The sequence below is a fragment of the Sapajus apella genome, unplaced genomic scaffold (genome assembly GCF_009761245.1).
Source record: "Sapajus apella isolate SASKATOON/1434 unplaced genomic scaffold, GSC_monkey_1.0 scaffold14, whole genome shotgun sequence".
Classification (NCBI taxonomy): Eukaryota; Metazoa; Chordata; class Mammalia; order Primates; family Cebidae; genus Sapajus; species Sapajus apella.
Window position 1 is genome coordinate 1,746,950 of NW_022436954.1, and position 14,848 is coordinate 1,761,797.

Genomic DNA, 14,848 nt, shown 5'->3' on the forward strand with positions numbered 1-14,848 from the left:
TCAGATAGAGGGTTTTTTCTTTTTCTTGAAATATCATGAGCATTTTAGATAACTTTTGTTTGAAACATTATTTGTAATGGTTGCTTAGGAGTCTTCAACATGAGTACCCTACGGTACATGTCATAATTCTACCATTTTTGCCAACGTTAGCAGCTTTCCTTGCCTTAAGTTTTACAAATCATGTTGTGCTCAACATCACTGTATATAATATTTTTACTTGTCTTTGATTATTTCCTAGAGATGAAGTCTTAGAAGTGAAATGACTGGGTCAAGAGATAAAAGGAGATTTATTTTATTTTATTTCATTTCATTTCATTTTTTGAGACAGAGTCTTGTTCTGTCACCTAGGCTGGAGTACAGTGGCATGATCTCAACTCACTGCAACCTCCATCTCCCAGGTGCAAGCGATTCTCTTGCCTCAGCCTCCAGAATAGCTGGGACTATGGGTGCATGCCACCACACCTGGCTAATTTTTGTTTTTAGTAGAGACAAAGTTTCACTGTGTTGGCCAGGCTGATCTGGAACTCCTGACCTCAGGTGATCTGCCCACCTTGGCCTCCCAAAGTGCTGGGCATGAGCCACCATACCCAGCCAGCAAAAAACATCTAAAATGCCTTTCCTATGTTTTTGAACTGCCTGACCAAGAGGTACCTTAAATTTATGCACCTGTGCGCAATAAGAGTATCTTTTAATTCTGAAAAAGGAGAAAAAGAACTTAAACTATTTTAAAAGGTAAACAATGCATCTCATTGTTCTTTCTTAGCATTGCTTTGGTTAGTAGGAAGGCTATGTCTGCTTTTCCCTCTTGGCCAGATGATGTTCTCTGTGAATAATGTTCCAAGTCTTTTTTTTTGCCCCCTGTTAGGATGCATTTATTTCTTATCCATTTAAATAAACTCTTTACCAGAAATATTATTCCTTTAGTTACAATATTTATGGCAAAGATTTCCCCATATTCTTTAAATTTTGCTTATTATCACTTTTGGTACATGCAAGTTTGCATTTTCACATGGCAAAATGTTGGTTTTGCTGGTGGAGAATTCCTTCATGGCTTGTATGTATTAAAAGAGCATCTTCATACTCACCTGAATGTTCCACCTAGATTTTTTTTTTTTTTTTTTTTTTTTTTTTGAGATGGAATCTCGCTCTGTCACCCAGGCTGGAATGCGGTGGCGAGATCTCAACTCACTGCAACCTAGGCTTCCCGGGTTGAAGGAATTCTCCTGCCTCAGCCTCCGTTGTAGCTGGGATTACAGGCGAGCTCCACCACTCCAAGCTAATTTTTGTATTTTTAATAGAGACCGGGGTTTCACCATGTTGGTCAGGCTGGTCTCGAACTCCTGTACTTGTGATCCGCCCTCCTCGGCCTCCCAAAGTGCTGGGATTACAGCAGTGAGCCACCCAGGTGATGACTTCTCATTTCTTCCTTGGTTTTTTTCCGGAGCCACTTTGAGAAATTCGGTTCCATCTGCGGTGGTAAAATACAGGTCGGTTCCCCCCGCGCGCGGCCAATGGACGCTCCCAGTGCGGACAGACCGGCCCTTTGCGGGCGTGGGGCGGGGCGAAGGGGCCCCAGGGCGGGGCTTCGCCCGAGCCCGGCCCCTCCCACCGCCGCGGCCACTTGTGCGCCCGGAGCCGGCTACTTCTGGACCCTCCCGCGTGCCGTTCTTACCCGGCCTGCCCCGCGCCGCTGCTTCCGGAAGTGGACCTCGTCTCCTCCCAAGTAGAGCGTTTGTGCCTGAACTTGGCGGGTTTGCTACGGCACCGAAGGGCTGCAGAAGCCCGGGGGTCAGGGGCGGGCTGGTTGCCGCAATGGCTGGGAGTCAGGACATGTTCGACGCCATCGTGATGGCAGATGAGAGGTGGGTGGCGAGATCGGGCCGGCACCCCGCCGTGTCTGGTTCTCCCCCAGCGGATTCGCCGCCCGCTGTGGTGCAGGGCGGCTGCTGGAGCCTGGGGTCCCGCGGGCGTGCGCACTGGGGGAGCGTCTGGTGGCCGTGGACGCTGGGACAAGTGTGGGCCGAGATGCTCCGGCCCTCCTCCTCTCCTCGCCAGCTCCGGCGGGGCACGTGCCCAGCTGCTCTTCCAGACCCGCCTCCCCTGTCGGGGCTGCCCTGAGCATCTGCTCGGTCTGTGGTTGCCCTCCTCCGGGGCCGCCCCGTCCTCTGGGAGGACAGACCTTTGCCATCTGGAAACTGCCTCTTTTCCTTGTTCTTCGATCGTAGGACATACGGCAGTATTCATGAATGTGCTGATAGATGTGACCGACCCCACCCCTTTCCCTCCAGAGCCCCTGGGGAGCCCCTGGTGCTGCGACAGTGGCGGAGCTGTGAGGTGCCTCCTGGCTGACTTCCAGTGCCCGGCCCACAGAACACACCCATAAATGTTAGTTCAGAAAGCGACGGAACATTTAGCAGTCAGTCGCTGACGTTTATTTAGCTCGCGCTGTGAGTCAGACACTAGCTAAACATTCCACCCTAGTTATCCGTTTCAGCCCTACTTGGTAAATGGATCCCATTATTCTTCGGAATTTACAGAGGAGGAGGCACCGTCACTTTCCAGGGTCACACAACTAATACGTGGGGAGCTGTGCACTCTGCTTCATGGGGTGCTGCAGCCCACCCCTTGCATCTTTGGTGACTGCAGGTTAAGATAGTGCTCGTCCCACTGTTGGTCCTCAGGGTTGGTCGTAGTCCATTTGTGGTGATTGGGTGGCGTTTCTCGCTGTTGTCCACTGATGTGATGTGAAACCCTGTGAATGTTGCAGGTTTTTGGAAGTGGTTGACCTGGGCTAGTGATACGTGTCCACTCACAAAACTTTGGCTCCCTCACTCTGGCTGTAAACCAGACTCAGGAGACTGAAAAGTAGATTCGCGGCCAGGTGCAGTGGCTCACACCTGTAATCCCAAGACTTTGAGACCTCAGAGCTGGAGGATTGCTTGAGCCCAGGAGTTTGAGGCTATAGTGAGCTGTGATCCTACCACTGCACGCTTGGCAGGGCAACAGAGACCCTGTCTCCAGACTTACTGAGTCTCTGGGGGTGAGGCTTTTGAGTTAATATCTCTGAATTTTCCTTGTGTGTTTCTAGTACTCTATCAGGTTTGGGATTCACTAATTTAGCCCTTTGTTGTAGAGGAAGAAACTGAGCTACAGGAGGTACAGTGACTTGCGAGAGACTCAGGAAGGGATAGAGCTGGCTCTGGAATCTGTCTTCTGACTTGAATTTTAGGCTTTTCCTACTTTACTCTGACTTGTCATACTGGATCTGGGTAATAGATAGAAAAAAGTTTTTCTGGAATAAGTATTCTTTCTCCTGTTGATTTGATGAAGCATGCTTCTCCTTCGCAGGTTTCATGGGGAAGGGTATCGGGAAGGCTATGAAGAAGGCAGCAGTTTGGGTGTGATGGAGGGAAGGCAGCATGGCACGCTGCATGGAGCCAAAATCGGGTCTGAGGTAAGTGGGAACCCCCTTTTGGAGATGAAGCCTCTTGATTTACAGTTTATAATTTATTTCGATACTCAGTGTGATGGAGTAAGAATGTCGGGCCTTTTAAAATCATAGTGCCTGACTCATGCCTGTAATCCCAGCACTTTGGGAGGCTGAGGTGGGTGGATCACCTTGAGGTCAGGAGTTTGAGACCAGCCTGACCAACATGGTGAAACTCCGTCTCTACTAAATATACAAAATTAGCTGGGTGTGGTGGCTCATGCCTGTAATCCCAGGAAACTTGGGAGGCTGAGGTATGAGAATTGCTTGAACCCGGGAGGCAGAGGTTGCAGTGAGCCAAGATTGTGCCATTGCACTGCAGCCAGGGTGACAAGAGTGAAACTCCATCTCAAAAAAAAAAAAAAATCCCAGCGCGTTTGTGTGGAAGTTAATTGACTACATGTTCTGTTGGTGGAGTATTCTTAGTACAGAACCAAGAACGCATTTTGCTTTGTAGACATAATTAAATTATGCAGGCTGGATAAGAGAAAACAAATCCCTGGTCTCCTTAGTTTACTTGGGAGTGTCATGGTGCTGGCTCATACACTAAGCCAGCTGAATCACTGTCCAAAGAATGGGTGCCCTCTGTCATGTGAAAATACTCCATTCATGTTCACGTTGAAATTTCATTAACTTCATGATATTTTTTTCTTTTCCTGTCTTTGTCCTAGATTGGACCTTACTTACAGATAAGTGGTCCTGACTGGCAAAGTCTGAGTTGAGGCAGTTATGAGTATATTGGATGTTTGAGGCTTCAAAACAGATCACCACGAAATGCGTGGGCTTAACACAGCAAATATTGATGATCTCACATTGTTTCTGCGGGCTGGGAACTCAGGAGCAGCGTTGCTGGGTGGTGCTGTCTCAGGGTGTCAGCCAGAGCCGCGTCACCTGAAGGCTGGACTAGGGTTGGAGGATCTGCCTCCAAGGTGGTGCTGTCACCTGACTGTGGGCACAGACGTCTCCGTAGGGATGCTTGTGTGTCCTCGTGATGTTCAAGAGCGAGTGATCAGAGAGAGCTGGTGAGGCAGGTGACAGTGGCTTTTATCCCTGGACTCTCCACATTCTGCTGGTTACGAAAGCCACCCTGGTAGAGTGTCGAGGGACCTGCACAGGGCATGGGTACCAGGAGGTGAGGACTGGGGCGTCCGGGAGGCTGGCTGCCCCACTGATGACCTCATCTCCTAATTTCCATTGCCCAGTGCTCAACAGGTACTTCCAGAACAATAATGTCAGAAGCACCGCTGCCCTCTGCTCCCACCTTTTGTTTCGAGATCTTAGTAATTAAAGTGTGCTTAGTTGCTTATTAATTTCACTCTTAAATGTTTTTCAAATTCACAGATCGGGTGCTACCAAGGTTTTGCTTTTGCGTGGAAATGTCTGCTGCACAGTTGCACTGCTGAGAAAGACAGGTAAAGCTGGAGATGTCTTCCTTTTTCAGCGTAGAAACCAGGAGTTCTGATTTCATAGGCTACCACATGACCTTGAATAATCAATCCCTCTGTTCCTCATCTGTAAAATGGAGAAAATAATACATGTCAAGCTTGAGTGTTGTTAGGACTGTTGTTAGGAGTGTTGTTAGGAGGTTGTTAGGAGTGTTATGAGTGTTGTTAGGAGGTGGTTAGGAGGTTGTTAGGTTGTTTGGAGTGTTAGGAGTGTTGTTAGGAGGTTGTTAGGAGTGTTAGGATTGTTGTTAGGAGGTTGTTAGAAGTGTTAGGAGGTTGTTAGGAGTGTTGTTAGGAGTGTTGTTAGGAGTGTTAGGATTGTTAGGAGGTTGTTAGAAGTGTTAGGAGGTTGTTAGGAGTGTTGTTAGGAGGTTGTTAGGAGTGTTAGGATTGTTGTTAGGAGGTTGTTAGAAGTGTTAGGAGGTTGTTAGGAGTGTTGTTAGGAAGTTGTTAGGAGTGTTAGGATTGTTGTTAGGAGGTTGTTAGAAGTGTTAGGAGGTTGTTAGGAGTGTTGTTAGGAGTGTTGTTAGGAGTGTTAGGATTGTTGTTAGGAGGTTGTTAGGAGTGTTGTTGGGAGTGTTGTTAGGACTGTTGTTAGGAGGTTGTTAGAAGTGTTAGGAGGTTGTTAGGAGTGTTGTTGGGAGTGTTGTTAGGACTGTTGTTAGGAGGTTGTTAGGAGTGTTAGGAGTGTTGTTGGGAGTGTTGTTAGGAGTGTTGTTAGGAGTGTTTTCAGGAGGTTGTTAGGAGTGTTGTTAGGAGTGTTGTTAGGAGGTTGTTAGGAGTGTTGTTAGGAGGTTGTTAGGAGTGTTGTTTGGAGGTTATTAGGAGGTTGTTTGTTAGGAGTGTTTTCAGGAGGTTGTTAGGAGGTTGTTAGTGTTTTCAGGAGGTTGTTAGGAGTGTTGTTAGGAGGTTGTTAGGAGTGTTGTTTGGAGGTTATTAGGAGGTTGGTTGTTAGGAGTGTTTTCAGGAGGTTGTTAGGAGGTTGTTAGGAGTGTTGTTAGGAAATACCAAATAGGAAGTGCCAGGCACGTTTGGGGTGTTTGAGGAACGCCGGCAGTGTCGCTTCTCAAGAGGTCTGTGCTCCTGCCTTTTACCTGGAGTCATTCGTGCACCAGGTGGCTTTTAGGTACCCTGCCAATAAAATAAGGTTGACATTGATTGTATTTTCCCATTTGTCTTTCCCCAGAGCTTCTGATAAACAGATTACAACAGTTTTGGTGTGACAGGCTCAGAAATGATCATGCCATTGTCACCAGTTTCCTTTTAACACAGCCAACTAAGTCTGTTAACAAGAAAACGCGTTTACATGTGTTTAACTCCTTTCTGGGACTTGTCAGCACTCAGTAAGCGTTAGCTGTCATTCGAACTGTTTTCTGCCTTTCAGAACTTTTCTTGCATTCTGCTTACTGAAGCCCCACGTGACCCTCTTTATCTGTCTTCATTCTGAAGCTGGAAGTGAACGTTAAGTAAAAGGCAGAGATGGTTTGGACACTCTGTCGCTCATGGGCAGCAGCAGACACAGGGCCCGTGCTGGTGCTCCGCATCAGTCATTCTGACGCCTGGTGGGAGGGGCACAGGGAGAGTGGGTAACACTCGCCCTCACCATGTGACTTGCGCTTTTATTTGAAATAGCTTGAATTTCTAGAAATACCTTGAGTATCTTGAATATTCAAATGCTTAAGAATGAGGATGCTTGCAAGTGGTACGAATGGTTCTTTCTGCTCTGTTTGTACGAGCAGTTGGGGGTTGGTGGGATTCTGGGTTAGCAGAGGGGCACTGGAAGGCATTTTCTGCTTGGTTCTCAGGGAGCGGCAGGCAGCGAGGGCCCCCACGGGAATCGTTGTTGGCAGCCTGGGCTGCCACTGGGTGGCAGTCAAAGCTGGGCTTGGCTCTCAACTCAGGCGACGAGAGGCGGTGTGTTCTTGGAGTTCTCCACCCGTCTCCTTCTCCCACAACGTCAGAATCTGCCTGCTCCTGGAGAAGTGCTTGGCTTTGTGTCCACAGTCCCATGCCAGGAGGTCGCCAGCCCTTACCCCAGAACAGGGTTTGCTGACCTCTTAAAGCAGCACACTCAGCTTAGCTAACAGAGAAGAGGCGCTTTGGTTGACGAAGGGCTGGTGGAAGCCCTGCCAAGCCCCACAAGGGCCGCCCTCACCCCTCCGCAGTACCCAGTGGTCTCTTTGGAACCTAAGCCTTTATGTAGGCAGTGGTTCGTGGATATTTAGATCTTACATGTTAGTATTTTTTTTTTTTTTTTTTTTTTTTTTGAGACACAGTCCATGATCTTGGCTCACTGCAGCCTCTGCCTCCCAGGTTCAAGCGATTCTCCTGCCTCAGCCTCCTGAGTAGCTGGGATTACAGGCACCTGCAACCACGCCTGGCTAATTTTTGTATTTTTAGTAGAGCCGGGCTTTCACCATATTGGCCAGGCTGGTCTCAAACTCCTGACCTCGTGATCTGCCTGCCTTGGACTCCCAAAGTGCTGGGATTACAAGCGTGACCCACCACACCCGGCCAGTATTGTTTTTTTTTTTTAGTGGTGAAGGGCTGATATTGCATCTTCTATCTGTAAGTTTTTCCACATAAGGATGTTAAGAGAAAAACGCCTGCCCCTCTGCACTGTCATTCAGCAAAATGCTGGGCATTTTAACATCAGAGAAACCTTGGAGAGCGGCATCTCAGGCCAAAACATGGTGCTTTCCATGGAGTAACTAGCTTCTGGTGAAACCGTTCTGCAGAACGGCACACTCCAGGGCCGAGCATGGGGGCTCCAGCGCCATCACTGCTGTTTCGTTGGCCCTGAGCTGCTCACACCTGCCTGATGTGCCGCCTCTGATGATGCGCCTGGCTCGGTGTGTCTGAGCAGCAGCACTGACCAAAGAAGTCCCTGCTTGCCCAGTGGAAAGGGGGTGGTCCTCCATCGGGTCGGCATCCAGCCACCTCCCATGTTTTGGCATCTCCCTTTCGTCTCCCTGGAAACCAGGTGCTTTGTTACTAAAATTGACTTGCTTTGACCTTTCACAGTTTTGTGTTTTCTCAGAGAGGTAGCCATCGTTAGCTCTTGTGAACTGGTGTGCTGCTGGCAAACTTACCCTTCTGTGTGTCCAGAAGCACCGGCCGTTCACATGGACACAGGAGGTCTCGGTTACTTTGAATTGCTGTTGATTCATCCTAACCATCAGTTCTTTAAAATTCCCGTTAATCGGCCGGGTGCTGTGGCTCACACATGTAATTCCAGCACTCTGAGAGGCCACGGCGGGTGGATCACTTGAGATCAGGAGTTCAAAACCGGCCTGGCCAACATGGTGAATCCCTGTCTCTACTAAAAATACAAAACAATTAGCTGGGCATGGTGGCGCACGCCTGTAATCCCAGCTACTCGGGAGGCTGTGGCAGGAGAACTGCTTGAACTCCAGGTACACTGGAGTGCAGTGATCTGAGATCACACCACTGCACTCCAGCCTGGGCAACAGAGGGAAACTCCATCTCAAAAAAAAAAAAAAAAAAAAATTCCCATTAATTGAGTATCTTGCATACTCTGGCCACTCACGTGGTCCAGTGTGGCATAGGGGCAGCATGCTTCTCAGGACCGCCCGTGGTTCATCGACCAGACCTGGCCCCACCAGATGTGCACGTGTGTGGACTGTTTTTAAACTCCCACAGATGAGAGCCCTGATCTCCAGGATCTGGTGGAAACCAAGAGACTAACATTTATTGAGCACCTACTCTGTGCTAGGGTCCAGGCTTCATGTCAGTTAATTATTTATTTATTTATTTATTTTGAGACAGAGTCTCACTTTGTCGCCCAGGCTGGGGCACAGTGGCAGAATCCGAACTCACTGCAGCCTCCGCCTCCCAGGTTCAAGCGATTCTCCTGTCTCAGCCTCCCGAGTAGCTGGGACTACAGGGACCCACCATCACACCTGGCTCAATTTTGTATTTTTAGTAGAGACGAGATTTCACCATAGTGGTCAGACTGGTCTTGAACTCCTGACCTCAGGTGATTCACCCACCTTGGCCTCCCAAAGTGCTGGGATTATAGGCGTGAGCCACTGTGCCAGGTCCATGTCAATTATTTAATCCTCTTGAAAGCCTATGACATTGCTGTTACTCTCCCCATTAAAAAAAAAAATAACAGAAATGAATTTCTCACGGTCTAGAGGCTGGGATGCTCCCCATTTTACAGACGAGGCCAGAAGGATTGAGAGCAAGAAGATAGGTGCTGGGGAGCAGTCATGCCCAGGGCTGCTGTCTCCTGGGCACACACCCTTTCTGCAGAACCCCCTTGCCTCCCCAGCAAAGCTCTGTCCTCCCTGGGGAGGGGAGGTGCCGATTTCCGCCCTTCAGAGGGAGGGGTTTGCTGGTTTACCTGAAGCTGACCTCCAGAAGGCTTTGCACACAGATTCCAGATCCTGGAAAACCCCCAGACGGAGAGCAGGCCTGCTTGTGCCCTGCCCCAGTCGCTCTTGTCCAGTTCTGTCTGTTCCTGCTTGTGTGACCTCGAGAGTCAGCAGGGCCTCCTGTGGCCTCAGCCATGCAGCCCCGTGGCCGGGATGGAGGCATGTCTGTAAGCTAGGCACATGCTTGCTGTTGAGGTGCTGGGTGTGGGCATAAGCACGTTGCTAGGTAAATAAATACGATTTTGTGTAACGAGAAAATCAGCTTTGGAATGACATTCTTAGTGCACCTGCTGGGTTTCAGTAAGCGAGCGACATAGCTGTTGTGTAAGTGGAGCCTGTTGTGTGCACATGACTGAGAGAATCTGTATTTCTGTGCTTTACAGCAGAAAGATGAAAGTCTTAGAATCATTGATTGGGATGATCCAGAAATTCCCTTATGATGACCCTACTTACGATAAACTCCATGAAGACTTAGACAAAATCAGAGGGAAATTTAAACAGGTGCGTGCGCTGTGGTTTCCTCCTGCTGGGAGCGCCTGATTGTGCCTTTCCCGGGTGGGGCGTTGCACTCCCGTGGCCGCTGCAGCGATGGCATGGGGCTGCGTGCCCCGTGGAACCGTCCGCAGAGGCGCCTCATCCTTGAGTCGCAATGCAGGAAAACTGAAGACGGTCCAGAGAGCAGGAGTTAGAACTCACTCATGGGTCGGCGACATAGACAGGAAAAGCTATAGCTAGAAATAGAGTTGTCTTCTCATTTTTCAGTAAAAATGCACAAGATTAAAAATACCATCTCTTCTCTTTCGTGTTTTTAGTTTTGTTCATTACTCAACGTTCAGCCAGACTTTAAAATTAGTGCAAAAGGTTCCGGACTTTCATTTTGAGGACGATGGATGAACAAAGACCAGACATCGAGGACCAGCTGACTGTGTGTGGAGTGCTTAGCAGCGCGGTGAAGGGCCAGGCGGTGCTGGGAGGGGATTGCTGAGTGGGGAGGACGAGGGTTCCTGTCGGCCGTGGGAGAGGCGCCTTTCCCGGGGTTTTCAGCCCATGTCAGCTTGGTGCCCGCCTCGGGGCTTCCACACACGCCCTTCGCTGGGCTGAAGCCGTCCCTGGCAGAGCCGCTGCTGGCTGCTCCTGCTGGCCCGTGTGCGTTGGCGTGGTGGCCGCTCCGGCAGCACAGGCTTGGCTGCTTCTGGGCTGGCTCTGGTTAGGGTCACTCCCCAGGCCTGGACTTGAGGCGGTTTTTTTTTTTTTTTTTTTTTCAGTGAGAGAGGCGGTTGCCCTTAACTAGGCTCATGGGAGGTTTTGACGGGTGCTGTGCTGCCTGTTGAGGCCGTGTGCGCCTGGCGCTTCGGGACATGCATCCTGTGTTTTATTTAATCCCTTCCGGAGCCCGCAAGATGGCTGTTATTCCCATTTTGCAGAAGAGAAAACTGAGACGTGAAGGGATTGCCTGGCCTGAGGATACCTGGCAGCGGAGCTGGGACTTCCGTCCCGAGGCCCATGCCTCTCGCCGCCACCAGGAGCAGCCTCCTCTGGAATGCACAGGCCGCCACCTACAGTGCTGGAGGTCCCTGCCCTCCCTCCCAGGCTGCACAGGTCCTGCCGAGCCTCGTGGAGCACGGGGGAGTCCGTGGTGGCCAGGTTGCCTGGGCATCTGGCTGAGAGGAAGAGAGGCCAGCCCAATCCCGAGGGGACCCGGACATATCCTTCACACTGTCCCCAGAGGGGCAATGAACTTTACAGCATTGGAAAGTGGTGAAGGGGGAAATATGTTGAACCAAAGACCAAATGTTAGGCCATCACAATATTTGCAGAAACTTTGAGAACGTGTGTGCAGCCTCCTGCGTTCTCCCCGCTGCTGGGAGCTCTTCTCTCTTTCAGTCCTTACGAGGCGTCATACAGAGGCAGTGAGGTGGGCACAGATGAGTGGAGTGCATGGTTCCGTGGGTCCCCATGAGCTAAGTGGTCCTGTGCAATGGCATGTGTTCACACACCCTCCTGCGTGTACTCCAGGGTCAACAAAGTCCCCACATGCCGGCTCTCCCCACCTCTCCTGCTCCAGGAAGCATGTCTGAAAGTAGTCCGTGAGATTGCTAAGGAGTCGTCAGGAATCCACTTTGGTTTTAGAACCACTCTAAATGTCCTATGGATTGTGCAGCTGCTGGCTGCGGGAGCCAGAGCAGGGGCTCCCACGGGAGCAGCGGCAGGCAGAGAGAGAGGGTGGCTTTGAGATGGAATCTCACTGCGTCGCCCAGGCTAGAGTGCAGTGGCACGATCTCGGCTCTCTGCAACCTCCACCTCCCGGGTTCAAGCGATTCTCCTGCCTCCGCTTCCCGGGTAGCTGGGATTACAGGCGCCTGCCACCATGCCCGGCTAACTTTTGTATTTTAAGTAAAGACGGGGTTTAGCCATGTTGGCCAGGCTGGTCTGTAACTCCTAGCCTGAAATGATCCATCTGCCTCAACCTACCAAAGTGCTGGAACTGCAGGCCTGAGCCCCCGGGCCCTGCCTGCTGTTTTGTTTTTGAAGATAAGACTTAGGTCTCCTCCCCCCGAACTCTAAACCCGCGTGTGTGGCTGTGCACCCCTCGTTTGCAGCCTCGCTTCGCGTCTGGGGAAGTCTGAGTTGGGCTTTGCCTCATGCCTTCATCTGAGCTGCCACCTTCCGGCCAGAAAGACTCCCATTCTTTCTAGGTGGTGGGACCAGGGGGCCTCTGTTGTGTGTTTCTTGGTGGATTTTTGCGTCTTGTAAGTTTTCTGTTTTGATAATGTGTTATTTTTATAATTGGAAAAATAAATAAATAGTATATTTTAAAGTGAAAGTTTCTCTGGGACCATTTATAACACAACATCCGGCCAGTTTACTTCCTCCTCCAAGGTATTTAGGATCTGGGTACGATGGAAGACATGCCGTAGATTTCCACCAGCTCGTCTCCTTAACCCAGCGTAGGCATGGCCACTGCCAGAGTGGTCCCATTGTGTGGGGACTGGTCAGCTCCTGCTCAGCCACCTGGCAGCAGCTGTTACTAACCCACCCCCCCCGAGACATCTCCATCCCCATCCTCCACCTTCTCTCCCCTCCTCTCCTTTTTCTTTCTTCTCCCCTTGGTCTCCTATTCTCTCTCCCCCGCCCTCTGAGCCTCACCCTCCTCCCTCTCAGCCTCTCCCTTCTCCCTCTCTGCCTCTCCCTCCTCCCTCTCTGCTTCTCCCTCCTCCCTCTCTGCCTCTCCATCCTCCCTCTCTGCCTCTCCCTCCTCCCTCAGCCCCTCCCATCTCCCTCTCAGCCTCTCCCTCCTCCCTCTCAGCCTCTCCCTCCTCCCTCTCTGCCTCTCCCGCCTCCCTCTCAGCCTCTCCCTCCACCCTCAGCCTCTCCCATCTCCCTCTCTGCCTCTCCCGCCTCCCTCAGCCTCTCCCATCTCCCTCTCTGCCTCTCCCTCCTCCTCTCTGCCTCTCCCACCTCCCTCTCAGCCTCTCCCTCCTCCCTCAGCCTCTCCCATCTCCCTCTCTGCCTCTCCCTCCTCCCTCTCTGCCTCTCCCTTCTCTCTCTCTGCCTCTCCCCCAGCAGTTGGCTGAGTAGCTGGCTGCCACTTCCTCCTCTGCTTTGCGTCACGTGGAGGCAGGGCTGCCTCATCGTCTTCAGGATTCTCAAACACTCTCCTGACCTGTGCCTGCCTTTCCCCTTTCTAGAGGACGACACCCCATTTCCAGGATCCCTTGGTCACCCCCAACGTTGCAGACAGAGCCTGCAGTAACGGGCACTTCCATCCTGTCCAGGCGGCACCATCTTCAGCAGTCGCACCAGGAATGAGCAGTTCTGTGTCTCATCTTCCGCTAATGAGGTGATGGTAGAGGGCCCGACCAGTCCCCAACACGGTGGGTTGTGTCTGTGCTGGGTTAAGGCGATGAGTTGGCAGGAGGTCCTGCAGGGGCTTCTGGGAAAGTGATGTCATGCCAAAGAAAAGGTGCTGGTGCTATTTTGGACACCATCCCATTGGGCTGTGACAGCCGGAACTGCTGCAGGCATCTTGCAAGCTGGCGACCGCTGCAGCCACCCCTGAGCCTGGCAGAGCAAAGAGCTGGGAAGAACCTGCGTCCTCGGTGCCGGTGGTGCCTTCCCACCAGCCTCGAGCCGCCTCAGTTGCCCCTGTCAGCGCTGCATGTCCCCGTCCTTGGATGCCGTTGCCCCGGGTTTGTGCTGTTTGCGGACAAAGTCTGCTGGCTGTCTTCCCCATCCCTGTTGGTCCCATCCCGCCCACTAGTTCTGGGTGTCAGCCTCTGTCCAGCGTGGCCTGGAGTTTGGGAGCCCGTGGGGCTGGACTCATCCTTTCTGGTTGCTTTCGCAAGGCTTCGGCCTGCTCCTCCCTTCCCATCAGGAGCTCCAGCGTGCTTCCTGCCACGGTCTCAGCTTGGGCTGCCGTAACAGCACCGCTGGGGTGGCTTCAGCGCAGTCCACCTCAGTTCTGGAGGCTGGAGTCCGATACCAAGGCGTCACGGCCGCCGCCTCCCGACGCCTCTCTCTGTGCCTTGCAGGCTGCTGCCTTCAGGACCCGTGTCCTCACATGGTCGTTCCTCTGTGTCCTCATATCTACGAGGACCCCAGTCAGACTGCATTCGGGCCAACCCTTACGGCCTCATTTGGACTAAGTTACCTGTCAAAAACCTCACTCTCAAACACGGTCACATTCGGAGGTGCTGGGGGTTGAGGCTTCCACACGAGGTTTGTGGGGACACAGTTCAGCCCCTGCCAGGACCCCAGCTGTGCTGCTGGATACATTGTTAAATTGGGACTTGGGAGAAAAGAAAGCCATTTCGTGTAAAAGTTGAAGTTACTTCAATTAGTTTTTCTAGAATGTTAACCTCGAGGCGCCAGTGAGAGTAGTCAGCCCTCTGCCGCGGTCCCCACCTCAGAGTCACCTGTCAGAGTCACTGGGTGGCAAAGGGAACTGCCCAGGGACCACGCTGCTGTCTTAAATCACGGCCACATTTCGCTTGATTTTACATTCACCCCTTGGAATGCTTTCTCTGACCAGCGGCAAGAAAAGAATGAGGAGATACAGAAGAAGGAACGAGGCCTGTTTGCTGAGTGGCTGCCGGCTGCCCACCCTTTCCCTGAATGACCCACCAGAGCTGGAGGCGGGGTTACAGCCCTCACTTTGCGGAGACAGGCGGCCTGGCTGAGGACAAGTCCGGTGGTCGCAGTAAGTGGCCGACTTCAGGCTTGCGGGGTGCAGCAGGGCTGCGGAGGCTGCTCCAGTTACTCGCCTCCTGACCCGTTATTTTACATATGTCTTCTTCACGGAAGCAGAGCCTTGTTTTTCTGAGAATCTTGCAGCCTGTCTTTGGGACCAGTCCCCGGCCTTGTTGACATGGGGGACTGGTTTTGTGAAGGACAGTTTTTCCATGGCTGGGGCTTGGGAGTGGGGTTGCTTTGGGATGAAGCTGTTCCACCTCGGGTCATCAGGCAGTAGATGCTCATAAGGAGCGTGCAGCCTCGATCCCTCACGTGAGCAGTTC

At 51.7% G+C, this 14,848-nt stretch overlaps 1 protein-coding gene across 2 annotated transcripts; it reads left to right on the top strand.

The window, feature by feature from the left end:
* Positions 1-1,642: 1,642 nt before the first annotated feature.
* Positions 1,643-14,674, top strand: LTO1 (LTO1 maturation factor of ABCE1). Of its 2 annotated transcripts, XM_032282534.1 has the most exons (5): positions 1,643-1,862; positions 3,349-3,454; positions 4,829-4,899; positions 9,716-9,833; positions 10,145-11,571. In XM_032282534.1, exons 1-5 carry the CDS (start codon positions 1,813-1,815, stop codon positions 10,211-10,213), a joined length of 414 nt encoding a protein of 137 aa, XP_032138425.1. In that variant the 5' UTR covers positions 1,643-1,812; the 3' UTR covers positions 10,214-11,571. The 2 variants fall into 2 exon arrangements, with proteins under 2 accessions (XP_032138425.1, XP_032138426.1); XM_032282535.1 differs by lacking the exons at positions 9,716-9,833; positions 10,145-11,571 and adding an exon at positions 14,365-14,674.
* Positions 14,675-14,848: the final 174 nt, after the last annotated feature.